We start from the raw sequence: 14,089 nt of genomic DNA, 5'->3' as shown, positions 1-14,089 counted from the left end.
TCACTCTGCAGTAGCATGCACATTGTATACAAGAGTGCATTGAGTACAAGGGTTCATTGGGTACAAGTACAGTGTCATTCTTCAAGGGGGCAACTCAGTCTTGGGCTATTTGTCAGTCAGAGGCCAAAAATCTCATCAGCAGATACCTCCAGAGTTACAGCTGAACAGAGTAGGGATGAAAGTTTGCATGCAACCTATATAAAAGAGGTTTCAAAATTCACAGTGCTCCACCAGTTATGAAAAGGCTTTTAAGACAAGAACTTGTGAAAAGAAGAAATACTGAAAGACTTTATCTTAACCAATTAAAAGAATTCATATTGAAACTGGTTATAATTTATTAAAATTGTTCTTATTATAAAATATAATCTCACCTAAAAAATACTATGAAAACATATTAAAAACATCATAAGAAAATGCTGTCAGGACCAGGATATGAAAGAGATCCACATGAGTTAGTAGCCCATCAGGGTACTCCAGTAGGATGCAAGGCACCCTGATGCAAGACAATACCTTAATCTTCAGAATTTTTCATTAAGCAAGACTGGGGTTTTTTCAGCCAGTCTTAATTAGTGTGGAATTAAAATTGTAGGGACAAGGTGGGAGGCTAGACTTTCTGACACAGAATAACAGAGAGCAGATCAGAGTAAAAGAACAAATCAAAGGCCACCTGGAGCAATTGCTGTGCTGCGATTCAGGTGTATCATGGCAGAGCACTGCAAACTGCAAGGATCATGACAGGCACCACAGCAGCTGGGTGGCCTGGCCATCAGAAGACATCCCTTGTTTCCTAAAACCACTCATCGTTCCTGCACCAGCCAAAATCTGTGTAATGGGCTGGCTGCCATTTGTATTTCCCAATGCTTGCACAGGTCACCAGTGCTGACATGTGCTTTCTGACTATTGCTTCCTTTATCTGCTGGTTACTACTCTGAGCAGCAACAGCCTGTTGGATTCCTGGCTCCTGCTGCTTCTTACTGCTGCTACTGTAGTGAGTCATTTCGAATCACCAAGGGAACCCACAGCCAGATCTCCACTCCTCCTAAAATAAGAACTCACAGCTACATCTTCTCTCCTCCTAAAATAATCAAACTATGAGAAAAAAACCACTATATATGTGGCAGTATCTAGAATACGATACTCAGTGTATTTGATGGGTGGAAAAGCAGGACAATGAGCTCAGCCATAGCAGGGCTCCAGGCAGTAGCAGGGCTCCACCCCAGCTTTGCAGTGCATGTGGTCCTCGATGTCCTCGTAGAGCCATGCAGAAAGGAGACTAGTTCTTTGCAGGTTCTGAGTAGAGATCATTAAAAAGTCAGCTTTGTTCCCCTCCTTACTTCAAAAACTTCTGAGGAAGGCCATGTAATCAAGATATCACCCTTATATTTCAAATCAGAAAACTGAGTCCTTGAAAGAAATACTATTTAACAAATAAGACAGTGCTAAGCCTTTTTAATGGCTTTATGAGGGCTTGTCTTGTCTTCAGTTTAGTTTACTCTTATCACATCAACTATTATAAATTGAAATACAACAATCCTTTTAAATAAATGTTCATTATTTTGAAGTACATTGAAAAATACATTATTTTCAAGCAGAGGTATAACCCGTAAAATATCACTCTGCACTTCTATAACCACTCTTTTTTATTTCTAGGTATTTTCACACAATGTACTTGGGTATCCGGAGTCGACAGAGTGGAGAGAATGACAGATGGCGGTTTTATTGGAAAATGGTGTATGAGTATGCAGATGTGAGTATGCTGCATTTGCTAGCCACGTTTCTGGAAAGTGCACCACAGCTGGTCCTGCAACTCTGTATTGTTGTACAGACTCGTACACTCCAGGCTCTCCAAGGTAGGGGTTCACTTAATCTATTTGTTTTTTATATGTTTTTGAAGATGTAATTTCCACACATACATATTTATCCTTCTTTCAAACTGCTGTGTGCCTTGTAGTCCTGGCATAAGAGCGGATCTTGCCTGCTAGCTGGTATTGAGCTATTAACAATGATTCTGTCAAGAAAGCCTGCGTTGTTAGAGGGTTTTTTTAGCATTTCTTAATGGTCCTGGGTTGTGGGTAGGATTTATAATGTTTTGCTTTCTGCATGTCCTTGTAATAGAAGAGCTCTTCTGATTACCCAGTGGGCCAATGTGAAAATTGCATCAATCAAGCTATTACTCTTCTCCCTGTGCTTCTTTCTGTGAATGTTCAAAACCCTCCAAACTGCAGTAATGAGGTTCATATGGCATTATGCAAAACAGAAGATGGTACAGAAGATGACACCTATTCTATGAAGAAAATGCCAAATGTTTGTGTCCACCAGTTCTCTTGAGTCTCAGATCATCTCCTGAGCAGTACTCATTGCTTCACACTCTGTGTTTCCTTCTAAGATTGATGCTTTCAGCAAGTGTGATTACTTCTTTAAAATGGTAAATGCATGCATATGTCCTGCCATACAGTTTTGTCAGGTGATACAGATATTAGAATATCTCATCCTCTTCTGCTTTTTTGATGCTACTTTTGGCTACCTGACAGCTGTCCTTTTGTATTGCCCCATTGTTTTGCCTTATGGCTGCACCTGGACAGAGATTTTTAACAAGTGAATGAAGTGAATGAGAACTTGGGATCCAGAAGGTAACAAAAATGCTGTGAGGCAGTGAGGAGTGCAGGGAGGAGGAGTGGAGAAACAGAGGGACAGAGGGAGCAAGGAAATGCAGCTTTTTTGTCATTTGTTTTTAAGAAACAGTTCGTGTGCCTGCACTGTACAAGATAAAAATGTGACAGCACCTTGCTCTGAGAAATTTTGGGTCGGTTAGCTTATTATGAGTAACATTCAGGGAGTCTGATTGGGTGAAAAAGGACTGGGCACAAAGTGAGTAACTGTGTGAAGACCTTGATCCTGGGCAGTTTCCTGTGGATAAACCAGAGGCTTTTCCTTTACCTCCTCTTTGAACAGTCATCTAATAAAGAGCTGTCCTTCTTACTGTGTTTTTGTTTCTTTAGATCTAAAACTCTGTTGCCTTAAGGGGAAAAGAAAACCAAAATTTCTCTTTTAATTAGCTGGTGCTCTGTATAAGGAAGTTTGCCTAAGCGCTTCCTCCAGCTATTTCTCAAAATGGTAATGCCCCACACCAACCAGTTTGAACTATTATCATTCAGGAGAAGGTATTATCATTTTAAGAAGCTTTCTCTCCCCAGAAAAAGTGAGTCCAGAGAGAGACTTAGGAGAAGAACATAGCCAGAATACTGTATGGTCAGATGTAATTTAGCTATCTTCATAAACTATTAATACAGAGTGACTCTCGCCCTCATTTTAGTGCAATAACAGATCTGTCTCTGAGAAATGTGGTTGGTGAGTACACACTGAGCCTGTGATACACTCTGCAAGTGGTTGTTAATTAGAGAAGACCTGAAATGCTTCAATTTAAAAGGCAAAAATGGTTCCTGAAGCCTACAATCAGCTCTGTGAAATCTGTGTATCAGAAACCAAAAAGGAATAAAACTATAATTATGTATTTCAGCTGAGAAGGTTGAAAATATTTACTTATCCTCTCTTCCCCCATTTTCTTCCATCTTCCAAGGAGAAAAGGCTCCATTTAAAGAAACTAAGAAAATTAAACATGGTTGTAGTGTTTCCTTAAGCAATAGTACCATTATATTCTCCTGATGAAAGCTTATATGTTTATATTTTCATCCTTGCCAGCTGTGAAAATCCTTTCTCTGTTCTCTCTCCTTTTTTAAAGAAATATTAAGGATAATGCTTTGTACCACAGGATGCTGGATTTCCTGTGAGACTGCATAAGGAGAGCATAATTTCTCTCAGTGATATCATGCTACAACTGGGTGTTTTAAAAGGTCCAGTCATAAGGTATATGCTTCAGCTAGCTGTCCACTCACTGAGCCAGCTAGAGAGATTTCTAGCATGGATCAATAAACAGAGCGTTTGATTGATTTTATCTGTTTAGAGAATGCTACTTGTTTTTTATTATTGTTCTTTTAGTTCTCTGTCCCGCAGTACAAAGTTTTTATGGGAATTGTTAAGTGACATCACCGGTCCATGTTCTTAAAAGTATACGACTTTCACAAACCACAAATTTGGCATGGGAAATGAATTGCCTAGCAGGGTATTTCTAATATCAAACCATTAATGACTGCAGGAAAAACTTTTAAGTATTTTATTTATGAAATTGTGTATTTTTCATTCCAAATGCACCAAAATAGCATCATTCCCAACAGGAGAATGCTGTCAGTGTGACTAAAGATTCCAAGTTTTGTAATAGGGGCTGGCTTAGTATGGATAATTTCTTATTTCAGTAACTAAACCCTGCTAATCAAGGTGAAAAAACCACACAAGCATGTGCAATATGTGCAAAACCTTCTCTCTCAATCTTCCATACACTGCAGCGAGGGCCACTTCAAAAGGCCAGAGGATGCACCACAGGGATCCTTTAGCACTTGCCTGGTTTCCCCAAGCGCGAATTAGAAAACTGCAGTGTAAACTTCTAGCAAAGACTGTGTACCACTGCACCGTGATGCTGCAGCTTATGCAAGAGGCCATCAACATTCATGATTGGCATCTCTCTTCTGTGTCGTCACCCAGAGATATCTGAGTATTAGTAGAAGAGTAGCTAAATTATCACCTAAAAATCTGATTCTTTTTCAAGATTTCACCAAAACTGGCACAAATAGAGGCAATGATCTTTCTTATTCTGCCTACAACCAGCAGCCAGCTCCCACCTCAGTGGAAGGAATGAAATTGCTTATGGGGGAAGCTGATGATTTCTCAGCACTAATTCGTCAAGACGAACAACTTCAGTCTGATGCTGGACTAAACTGGAGCTGTGCTACCTCCACCTCCACCTTTTCCACTCAGGTGGTTCCTTTGAGTTTGAAGAAATATCTGCTCTCTAGAAGACAGATGTACCTTGAAATAAGTAATTCCTCAGTCTTTTCCTCATGGGAGTCTGTTTCTCCTGCCTTTGCTCTGAACACAGCACTACCACAGGAACTTCTCTGCTGAACCAGCAGCACTTTCAAACTGCATTGTCTTTTTCTTCTTTTGCCTTTTTTTTCCTCTTTTTCCTCTCCCTTAGTTACCCTGTAGGACAATCCTGCCCTAAGCAGCTTCATGATGGCAGTCACTAGCTTCACTGTTCCTGTTCTAGGTGGGAAATGTATGATGAATCGGATGGCTCTGCATGTGGGGCGAGCAAAGGCAGAAAATCCACTGAAACAACTGATGCTCAACTTACATCTCTTTGCATAAGGGCATATGTGTGGGCAGAAGTGTCTGAACCACCTGCAGATGACCTAGTTCACCTGTCAGAAATGGTGTAACAGCAATAGCCTGGTGGCTGGGGCAGGCTTACTGACCTCAGTGCCAGCCTACTTACACCCACAGCCCGAAACTCCCTGGGGACCTGGGCCCTTTGCCCCATGTTTTTCATTCTGCTCCCAGGGCTGGGCAGTCAGATTCTGCACTGGCTCTACCTCCAAGTCACAGGGATTATCTCAATAAATTCAGAGGGCTGCAAGTAATTCTCTTATAAATGCTGCCATCCCTCAAGCTATTTAGCAAATAAGCAGTAGTTTCACAGTCTTTGCTATAAAAACGAGCTCTTTCACAATAAACTACCATAGACTAAGTATCAGTCAAATTTGCTGACAAAAATAAGAGCAGTCTAAAGGCTACAAGGCTCTTCCTTGGTTGTGTCTCTGGACATCCAGCATAATGATCACATCTCATTGCATTTGCTCTGCTGGCTTGACAGGTCTTAGGGATGACAAAGTGATAGACAGACCTGGATGAACAAGCTCACTTAGTGGGGTTATTCCAGTTACTTGAAGCCAACTTCATGCCGGGTGCCCTTGAAAACCTCTAATTTAATAATGAAAAGTTCCTACCCAGCCTGCATGCTCCTGTCACATCACTGGCATTCCCATGGCTGAACACTGAGTCCCTCACACACTTTTATTTTCCCCATTGCTAACCTGACTGAGGCTCAGCGGGATCCAACTGTACTCCCCAGGACAGGGGTTGTCACACATGGGTAGTGACAGACCTGGGGAGGCAAGGGGGACACAGCATCAGGGTGGGTAAGGAAGGTCAGGGCTGTCCCTTTTGTGGCATCTCATTTTGAAATCCTGTCCACAGGCCAGCAGTCATCCCTTGGCACTCTCCTTTTACTTACTTGGATTTTCCCACTATGCCATTTGATTTTAGAAAGACTTCTCATCTTAAAATGATTAAAAGCCAGCAAGCAAAAAATCCTGCTGACCATCTGACTGGAAAGAGACGTCCATCTGTTAACCTAAGTTACTATTGTCTTATTCAAGGGCATGGTGTTCTAGCTACACCTAAATGAGCAGATAGACAAGATTTCTCCCTGGATTTACCACAGATTACATTATTTTTACTGTATTAATTAACACATTGTTTAAATTATAGATTAGCTTCTCATTGTTTATTGAATTGACAATTTTTACTTCATCAGCCTTTGGGGAGTTTGTTCTGGCTTCTCCATACAGTGCTATTAATCAAAGTCTCTATCAAAGTTTAATCAAAGTCTAATCAAAGTTTATATCATATAAAGCTGCAGTTCTTAGTGGGGACTGACAGTAGTGCAGAAGCAAAATGAGAAGTTCAGAACAGTTTATAAATTCATCAAGTTTCATTGAAGTCACCACACACCACAGAGCTGCTGGATTCTGCTGAAAATGCATTTCCAGGAAAACTCCCTGGCCAACCATTTTCCCATTTTCTACCAGCTCTGTTGGAAACTCCTGCACTGTTCATATGCTGACACTGCAGCCAGTGTACAAAGGTTCACAGTGCCACCAAGGATCATTCTCCAGTCCTTCTACTCCAAACAAATTGCTGTTCCCATCTGAGCTGAAGAGGAAGTTCATAGACTTGATAGTTTATGACGTCTTATAGGTCCTAACTTTATCTGGCAGAAGAAAATTATGTTGTTAGCTAGTTCATTAAAAAAATCCTCTGGCAAAGCTCTTCCTCGTGCATCAGGAATTCAAATTCTTTTCATATCAGTGCAGCAAAGTGAAAATCATTTAAGTCTTTACAATCTTCTTGTGAGGACAACGTTATGCTTTTATGTGGCTTTTCTTTTATTGTTACCTTCACAGCAATTTTGGATTGCTCTGTAAAATGCTGCCTTCATTTGCAGGGGTCTTAAAATAAATAAATAAATAAATAAATAAATAAATAAATAGATAAAAGAATTCTGATGTAAAATTTTATACAATTCAATATATATTTGTATGGAAATAAGGTGCAGCGCTTGAGTTCTGGGCAAGATGCCATTACTTTTCTCTGTGTCGTCAAAGTTCTGCACTGCTGCAGTCCTGCATCCAGCCTTTCCAGAGAGAAAGTGAAACAGAGCAATCTGTAGTCACAGATTCTGCCTGCAACTTGACAAAGCAGATTTTCAGTGACAAGAATGAACAAGCATGATATACGACAGAGAAAATGTGTTTTCTGCAAGTGACTGTTAAACTGATCTGTAGGTCCCTTTGCAAATCTTAAAATGTTATCTTGCACTCATTAGGATAGAGTCATCATATCAGTATACCCTTATTTCTGATAGTACAGGAGAAGACCTCCTGTATAATATAGACAATCTTAAAACTAGTTATACCCTTTGTATCTAATATACCAGTTGGAAGTTTAATTCTCTGATTGATAGAGACCTGCTGATGCTGTCTTGACTTTTCAATACCAGCAGCAGTCTGTCCCTATTTATTTTTGTGCCATCCCTCTTTTTACACTCGTCCCCTAAGGAAATGAGGTTCATATGATTATATAGCCCATTTCTGCCCTTCTGTCCCAACTTTTAACTTCTGATCCATTGCACTATTTCAATTGAGTATAGGAGAACAGGCAACATTTTAAAGATAACTATGTTTCTTTCCATGTTGTGAAAAAAGCAGCCAATACCAAAGGAAAAACAAACAAACAAAACAAAACAAACAAAAATAGATAAAAGAAGAGCCTCCACTAAAGGGAAAAGCAGGCAGACTTCAGCCTTTTATTAGGCACCAGCCACCAGTCAGTCCAAATACACATCCTTACAGACAAGGCATTGCACTGCTCTCCCCTGCCCAGTGGGACTGTTGTAACTGACAAACAGGATTGGGAATAAGAGATACTTTGATAGGAAAGTAGGAATCATTCCTCATGCTGTGCATTATCTCATGAGAGGTTCTAAATTGTCTTCATAGACTTTTCCTTCGTCGGTTTCAGTATGAATTCATCTTTGATGAATATGGATGACCAAGACTGCACAAAACACTCTAGATGACATTTATCCAGAGCTCCCATATTTCTCATGGCAATATCTCACTAGGTATGAGTTAGGATTGTAATTCCATGTTGACTCAGGCATTTCACTAGTTAATCTTAGTTATTTCATGGTTCTTTGAAACACACAGGCTCTTCTGGTGTCATGTCCCTCTGATGAGGCTTCAATTGCATTAAAAATATATTAGCGATTAAATGCATGTAATGAAATTTCATCTTGTTTCTATTTTTCCAACATGCAAGATGGTCCTGATTTTTCCACATATCACTCTCCTTTTCTACATTGATAATGTCTCCCAAAAACTTATTAGTATATTATGTTTTAAACCCAAGGTCATTAAAAGAAGTATTCAGACGAGATTGCTTCCAAGTTTAATCAGTATTGGAAAAGGTAATAATAATCCAACTCCAGCCCAAGAGTTCTCTAATAGCATTTCAACATAATCTGCAGTATCTTTCTTTGACTAATTCCTTTACCCGCTTTATTTCTCTTTTACTATTCCCTAACTTCTCAAGCTTCACCCTACTTTCCCATTAGCATGGTAGTCTGCCAGAGTTTTGATAGATTAGATCTGCCACATTTTACTTGTTGAGAAAGGAGTTATAAAAGAAAGATAGAGAGCTAGCCTAGACTCTGTGGCTCTCTTATGATCTACTTTTTTTTTTTTGTAGGTATTCTTTATTTTTCATATTCTTTTATGTTTCAAGGCCATGTTGGACAGGGCTTTGAGCAACCTGATGTAGTGGAAGTTGTCCCTGCCCATGGCAGAGGGGCTAGAACTAGATAATCTTTAAGGTCTCTTCGAAACCAAATCATTCTACAGTTCTATGTTTACCTTCATTTTCAGTTAGCTATTGCTTTAAAAGCTGCTCTAAAGCTTTGTAATGTATTGAAGCCTACATTGTAGGCCTGTTTCAGCCAGGTACTTGTGAAATGCACCAGGTTGCCTCCTTTCCAGTTACATGGCACCAGTTTTGAGTGGAGAGACTTAAGATGCTTCTCACCAGCAGCAGGATTTCATATACCAGCTTATTTTGAATCCTGAAACAGAGAGGTTTTAATTGCACCGGATGAAAACAAGGAGCTTTGAATATTGCTTCCATCTACAATAATGTGGATTTCCTTTCTGTTTCCCTTTCCTATCAGCTGGCTCTGTCTTTGAGCCCCTGTTTAAAGAGCCCTTATGAAAAGTTGTCCTATAAGGCACAACCTTTATTGCTGATCATCCTTTTTCTATTTCTATCAAGGCACCATTTTTGAGGTGGGTTTGCATACAGCTAGGTTTTGAGGCTTTTTCCAGAAGTTTTTTGTTTTTCCGTGTTTAAAAGCTCCAGAAATCCTTCTGTGCTTTACCTTAAAAAAATCCAAGACTCCCCATGAAGAAGTCCCAGAACAATTAATTTCTGCTGCCTTCACTGATTTCTTTAAAATTCTGATAGACAGGCTTACTAACAGATCTATTTTTGTTTATCCCTCCATTTTATTTGAATTAAACCCAACATTCATGTGATCCAATGCTACTTTTCACAATTAGATGTCCTGTAACAACCTCAATACTTTCTGTAACTAAGTTTAGAAAGAAGCCTCTCTGCTTTCTGTCAGAAAAGCTGTCAGTTGTCACACTCCAGAATATCCAGGCTGCCTTCAGTAACGCTTGTTCTCCAGCCTATATCTGAGAAATCAGAGGCTGCCATAACGAGACAATTCTGTGCAGAATTTCTCCCTGTAATAATGGTTTGAACATCTCTATCCATACCCAAATTTAACTCTGGAATTCTACAGCAGACTCTAACAACTACCCACTATCTTTCCCCAAAGCAATTTTGCATGCAAACAGAATCTGTTTTATCAGGGACCAGTTTCTGGAACATCATCCCATTTATGCACACTGGTTTTACCATTATTTCCATCTTTTCTAAACACCAGCTCCCTTTCAGTACCCATGTCCAGGGAGTCATTATGAGTCCATGATGTTTCTTTAACCCTATAGTTCTTTTTGTAACCCTGTAATGCTTTATGTCCTGCATTTATTTCCTGTGTTTCCTGATGTCCTGTCCCTATCCATTCATCTGTCTATAGGCATGAGACATCAATACAGCCTGTAAATGTAAAAGAGGCAATGTATGCAGTGTGGCAGGTGTTGTCAGGAAGATAAGGAGTTGAGAGAGTTATGGTGTTGTTTCTTAGCACATCCATAACAACCCCTGAAAGTCAATCAGAGAAGATACTAGTGAGCATTTTTATCCTTTCTGTTTAATTGCAGTAAAAACCCGTAATTCCTCTAGCAACATTAGTAACAAGGGGAACTGCATCAAACATTTTTTCCTAAATAGTATGTTCTGGTGACTCTCTTTTTTTACTAAGTTTGTGCTATCTTTATCCTTGTTTAGTACCTATTAACTGGCCATAAAAAGACTACAGGTCCCCAGCACAAGAAGGATGTTGACTGTTGGAGCGAGTCCAGAGGTGGCCATCACATTGAGTAGAGGGATGGAACACCTCTTCTATGAGAAAAGGCTGAGAGAACTGGGATTATTCAGCCTGGAGATAGGGTGACCTAATTGTGGCCTTCTGGTACCCAAAGGGCAACTACAAGACAGATGAAGAGACATTATTTACGAGAGCATGTAGTGACAGGACCATTCCATGATCTCAGTGGCCCTCCACTGGCCTCGCTCCGGTTTGTCAAAGCGTTTTCAGTACCGGGGGCCCAAAATGATATGGACATGCAAGAGTTTTCCTTTTCCTTTTTAAGTCTTTTTGTGGCTCTTCTCAGTCTTCTGAGATCCCTCTGCAGGGCAGCCCTGCTCTCCAGCACGTCAGCTGCTCCCCTCTGATGGATCCAGGATTTAAGGTCATCATGAGCCTGGAGGTATTGTGAAAAGAAATTCTTCGCTGTTGGGGGGAATGGCAAAAAAGCCCAACCAAAAGTTACTTTCACATTATCTACAGTTTTTTAAATATAATAGTGGCTTTGCAAAGCTGCTAATATATACATAGTGGTAAAAACAGCCTGAGACACAACGTAGTGTATTTAGTTTCTGCAAGCGTGATATATTGCCTACACACTGAATTTTATCTGTTGGGGAATGTCAAAAAGTTAGTCACATATCCTTCTGCTCCATTTTTGTTGTGCTAAAAGTGCATTTGTCAAGTAACAAATTTCTAGTTTCATTTTGGTTACATACTATGACTGGTATGTTTGTTCAGGGTTGGGAAAAGAAGTGATGCATGGTTGGCACAGAAGAATCTTTCGTGCGCCTAATATAGCAGTGAGAAATCTCAGTCGTGATTGTGTCTTACTCAAAGACTGCACAATACTTCAAAGATACGAATTAATGTGAATTCTCCATCATGCAGTGACCTTTAAAACGCCAGTCATGGAGCCAATGTACATGTCCAGCTTCACGCCAAATACATAGATCTGAAATTTTATCAGCCATCTTTGTTTTTAGTGCATGATACATACCTTCCCTAATTCATCTTGCACCTTCTGGTCTATCTGCAAAATCACTTTTTTTGCCAAAATTAATTTTTTTGCTAAAAGAAAAGTAATCCTTTCTGTTTAAAGTGATTTTAGCTGCAAGTTGCAGGTCAAAGTGGAAATGCATGTTTTTAAAATATGTCTTCTCTGAAATTCAAGTTTAGTTGTATACAGGCTATACTACAAATTATGACATTTCTGTGGGAGTTAGCATCTGTAACATATTATATGTATTAGTATTTTTCTGTTGGGTGTACACTAGGTATCAAACTGCAAATATAAACATAACCCATTGCATTCTTGCTTTGTACTTGGGATTTTGCATGTATCGGTGAATAACCAGTGCTGCGGTGAGACTCAAACAAAAGGTCCAATCTGGCATAACAGGGTCACCCATGTGGGCACCTTCTCACTGGACTCAGTGGAACTGTTCTAATGAATAAAATCTATTGACTGGACTAGGATTTGTAGGTGCATTGTTTTACAAAAAGGTATTAAAGAGCTCTCTTTTGTATTAAGCATAACATTCTACTTAACCTAATGGGGATACAAACCTATTAAATGTGTTCTATTAGTTTTTTGTTTCCCTAACTAAATTATAAAGAAAATTAATTTAAAGTATTTTTTTCTTTTTCCTGTGGGTGTTATTTCTTTTAGCATGACAGTTAATAAAGTGATAAACCATATTCTGTTCTCTGTATATAATGAATACAGTTTAAAACCAAAGCATTAATGGCTTGTGTGCTGCAGCTGAAGAGAGAATTTCTAATTTTAGCTTTGTTTAGGGCTTTTAGAGTATTGTTTGTCCATGGGTGGCCAGTGTGTTCTCAAGAGTTAAATAGCCTGGGAAGGAAGAATCTTGTGATATGAGGCTACTGAATCACTGTTGATCCCAGACCCTTACACTTACAGTAGACACTGCCTCTGCATGTTCTTTCCCACACTGTGGACATTTTAAGGTGCAGAGGAATTCTTCCATTCTCACATAATTGAGTCAAAAATGTGAACTTAATCTTCCCTCGGTTTGGCTCTCCTGGTATAGCCACAGTTAGTGCTCCCTGTCGCCCTCCAGCAGCCATCCGGGACTGTCGCAGAGTTTTGCAGGAGCTCTGGCCAGTGGCACCTTCCCAGAGCAATCACCCAGCAAAACAGGAGGACCCAGGACCCTGTGGCAGGCTCAGAGAGCAGCCCAGAGACTGATCAGGACCATCCTGCAAGTGTTGGACCCTGGGCCATGGGACTTTCAGGGCTCATGTATAGCAGAGAACATCATCAGCAAACCCCTTCTGCCAGCTGCTGTATCTGAGCAAGGCTGCTGCTGTGTCCCCGGCAATGGGGACAGCCAAATGACTCACAAAAAACCTCCTGCTTTGCTGCAGTTTTCAGTCTGCAAAATTAAATAAACTAACCCCCATCTCAGCTTCCTGCTTTATGCTGTGCTAAAATCTGCAGTAGCTCAGGGGCTGCTTCGTGAGCTGTGCTGTCGTCCCCATCACAGGGGCAAGCGAACGGTGGGGTGTAGCCCTCCTTCAGCCATCTGCTGCCGCCCCAGCGTCAAAGCCCTCTGAAAGCTTATGCAACTTCAGGCTGTTTTCAGGTTTTAATGAGTTCCCTCAGTGCTCTCATATTCTCTTTCCTACTCTGTGGAGAAATGTATTGAGTGGTTCATTATCACTGGAAAGATTAGATAGATAGATAGATAGGTAGGTAGGTAGGTAGGTAGGTAGGTAGGTAGGTAGGTAGGTAGGTAGATAGATAGATAGATAGATAGATAGATAGATAGATAGATAGATAGATAGATAGATAGATAGATAGATAGATAGATAGATAGATGGATAGATAGATAGATAAGAAAGAGGTGTTTGTGCACCACCTAGTTAAATTGGATCTTTCCCAGGTCTCCCGTGCCACAGAAAGGCATTCAGAGCTAATTTTGAACTCCTAGGTTAGTCACTCTTGGTAATGAAGCTTAATAAGTAAAATGCCCTGAAGCCATAAAAAAATTGAGCTCTGGTGATCTTCTTGATCCTGACCCTAAATGGCATGGTAGCATTTACTCTCCAATTGCTCATAGCAGCTTGTCATCCTTATATATAGTGCAAAACATAACTGCTTTCCTCAGTAACTGGGCTCTTTGCTGTTTTTGCTCAGCAGAAGGCAGAAGACATGTAACATGAGTCTAAGGCAACAGTAAACTGAAAATGGCTTCCCATGCCTTTTCTTCAGACCCACTGTAGTCCCAGCAGATCTCTCTCATGCCATGACCAGAACTCTCATGTGGAGGTTTTCAA

At 40.2% G+C, this 14,089-nt stretch overlaps 1 protein-coding gene across 1 annotated transcript in view; it reads left to right on the top strand.

The window, feature by feature from the left end:
* XKR4 (XK related 4) overlaps positions 1–14,089 on the top strand; it is a 224,561-nt gene that overhangs the window by 136,094 nt on the left and 74,378 nt on the right. Inside the window, exon 2 of the mRNA XM_064653007.1 lies at positions 1,651–1,850. Coding sequence (XP_064509077.1) covers positions 1,651–1,850 — 200 coding nt within the window. The remainder of the gene's footprint in view (positions 1–1,650; positions 1,851–14,089) is intronic.

The sequence above is a fragment of the Pseudopipra pipra genome, chromosome 1 (assembly GCF_036250125.1).
Source record: "Pseudopipra pipra isolate bDixPip1 chromosome 1, bDixPip1.hap1, whole genome shotgun sequence".
Taxonomy (NCBI): Eukaryota; Metazoa; Chordata; class Aves; order Passeriformes; family Pipridae; genus Pseudopipra; species Pseudopipra pipra.
The sequence above is the reverse complement of the archived record's forward strand: the minus strand, read 5'-3'. Positions and strand labels throughout refer to the sequence as shown.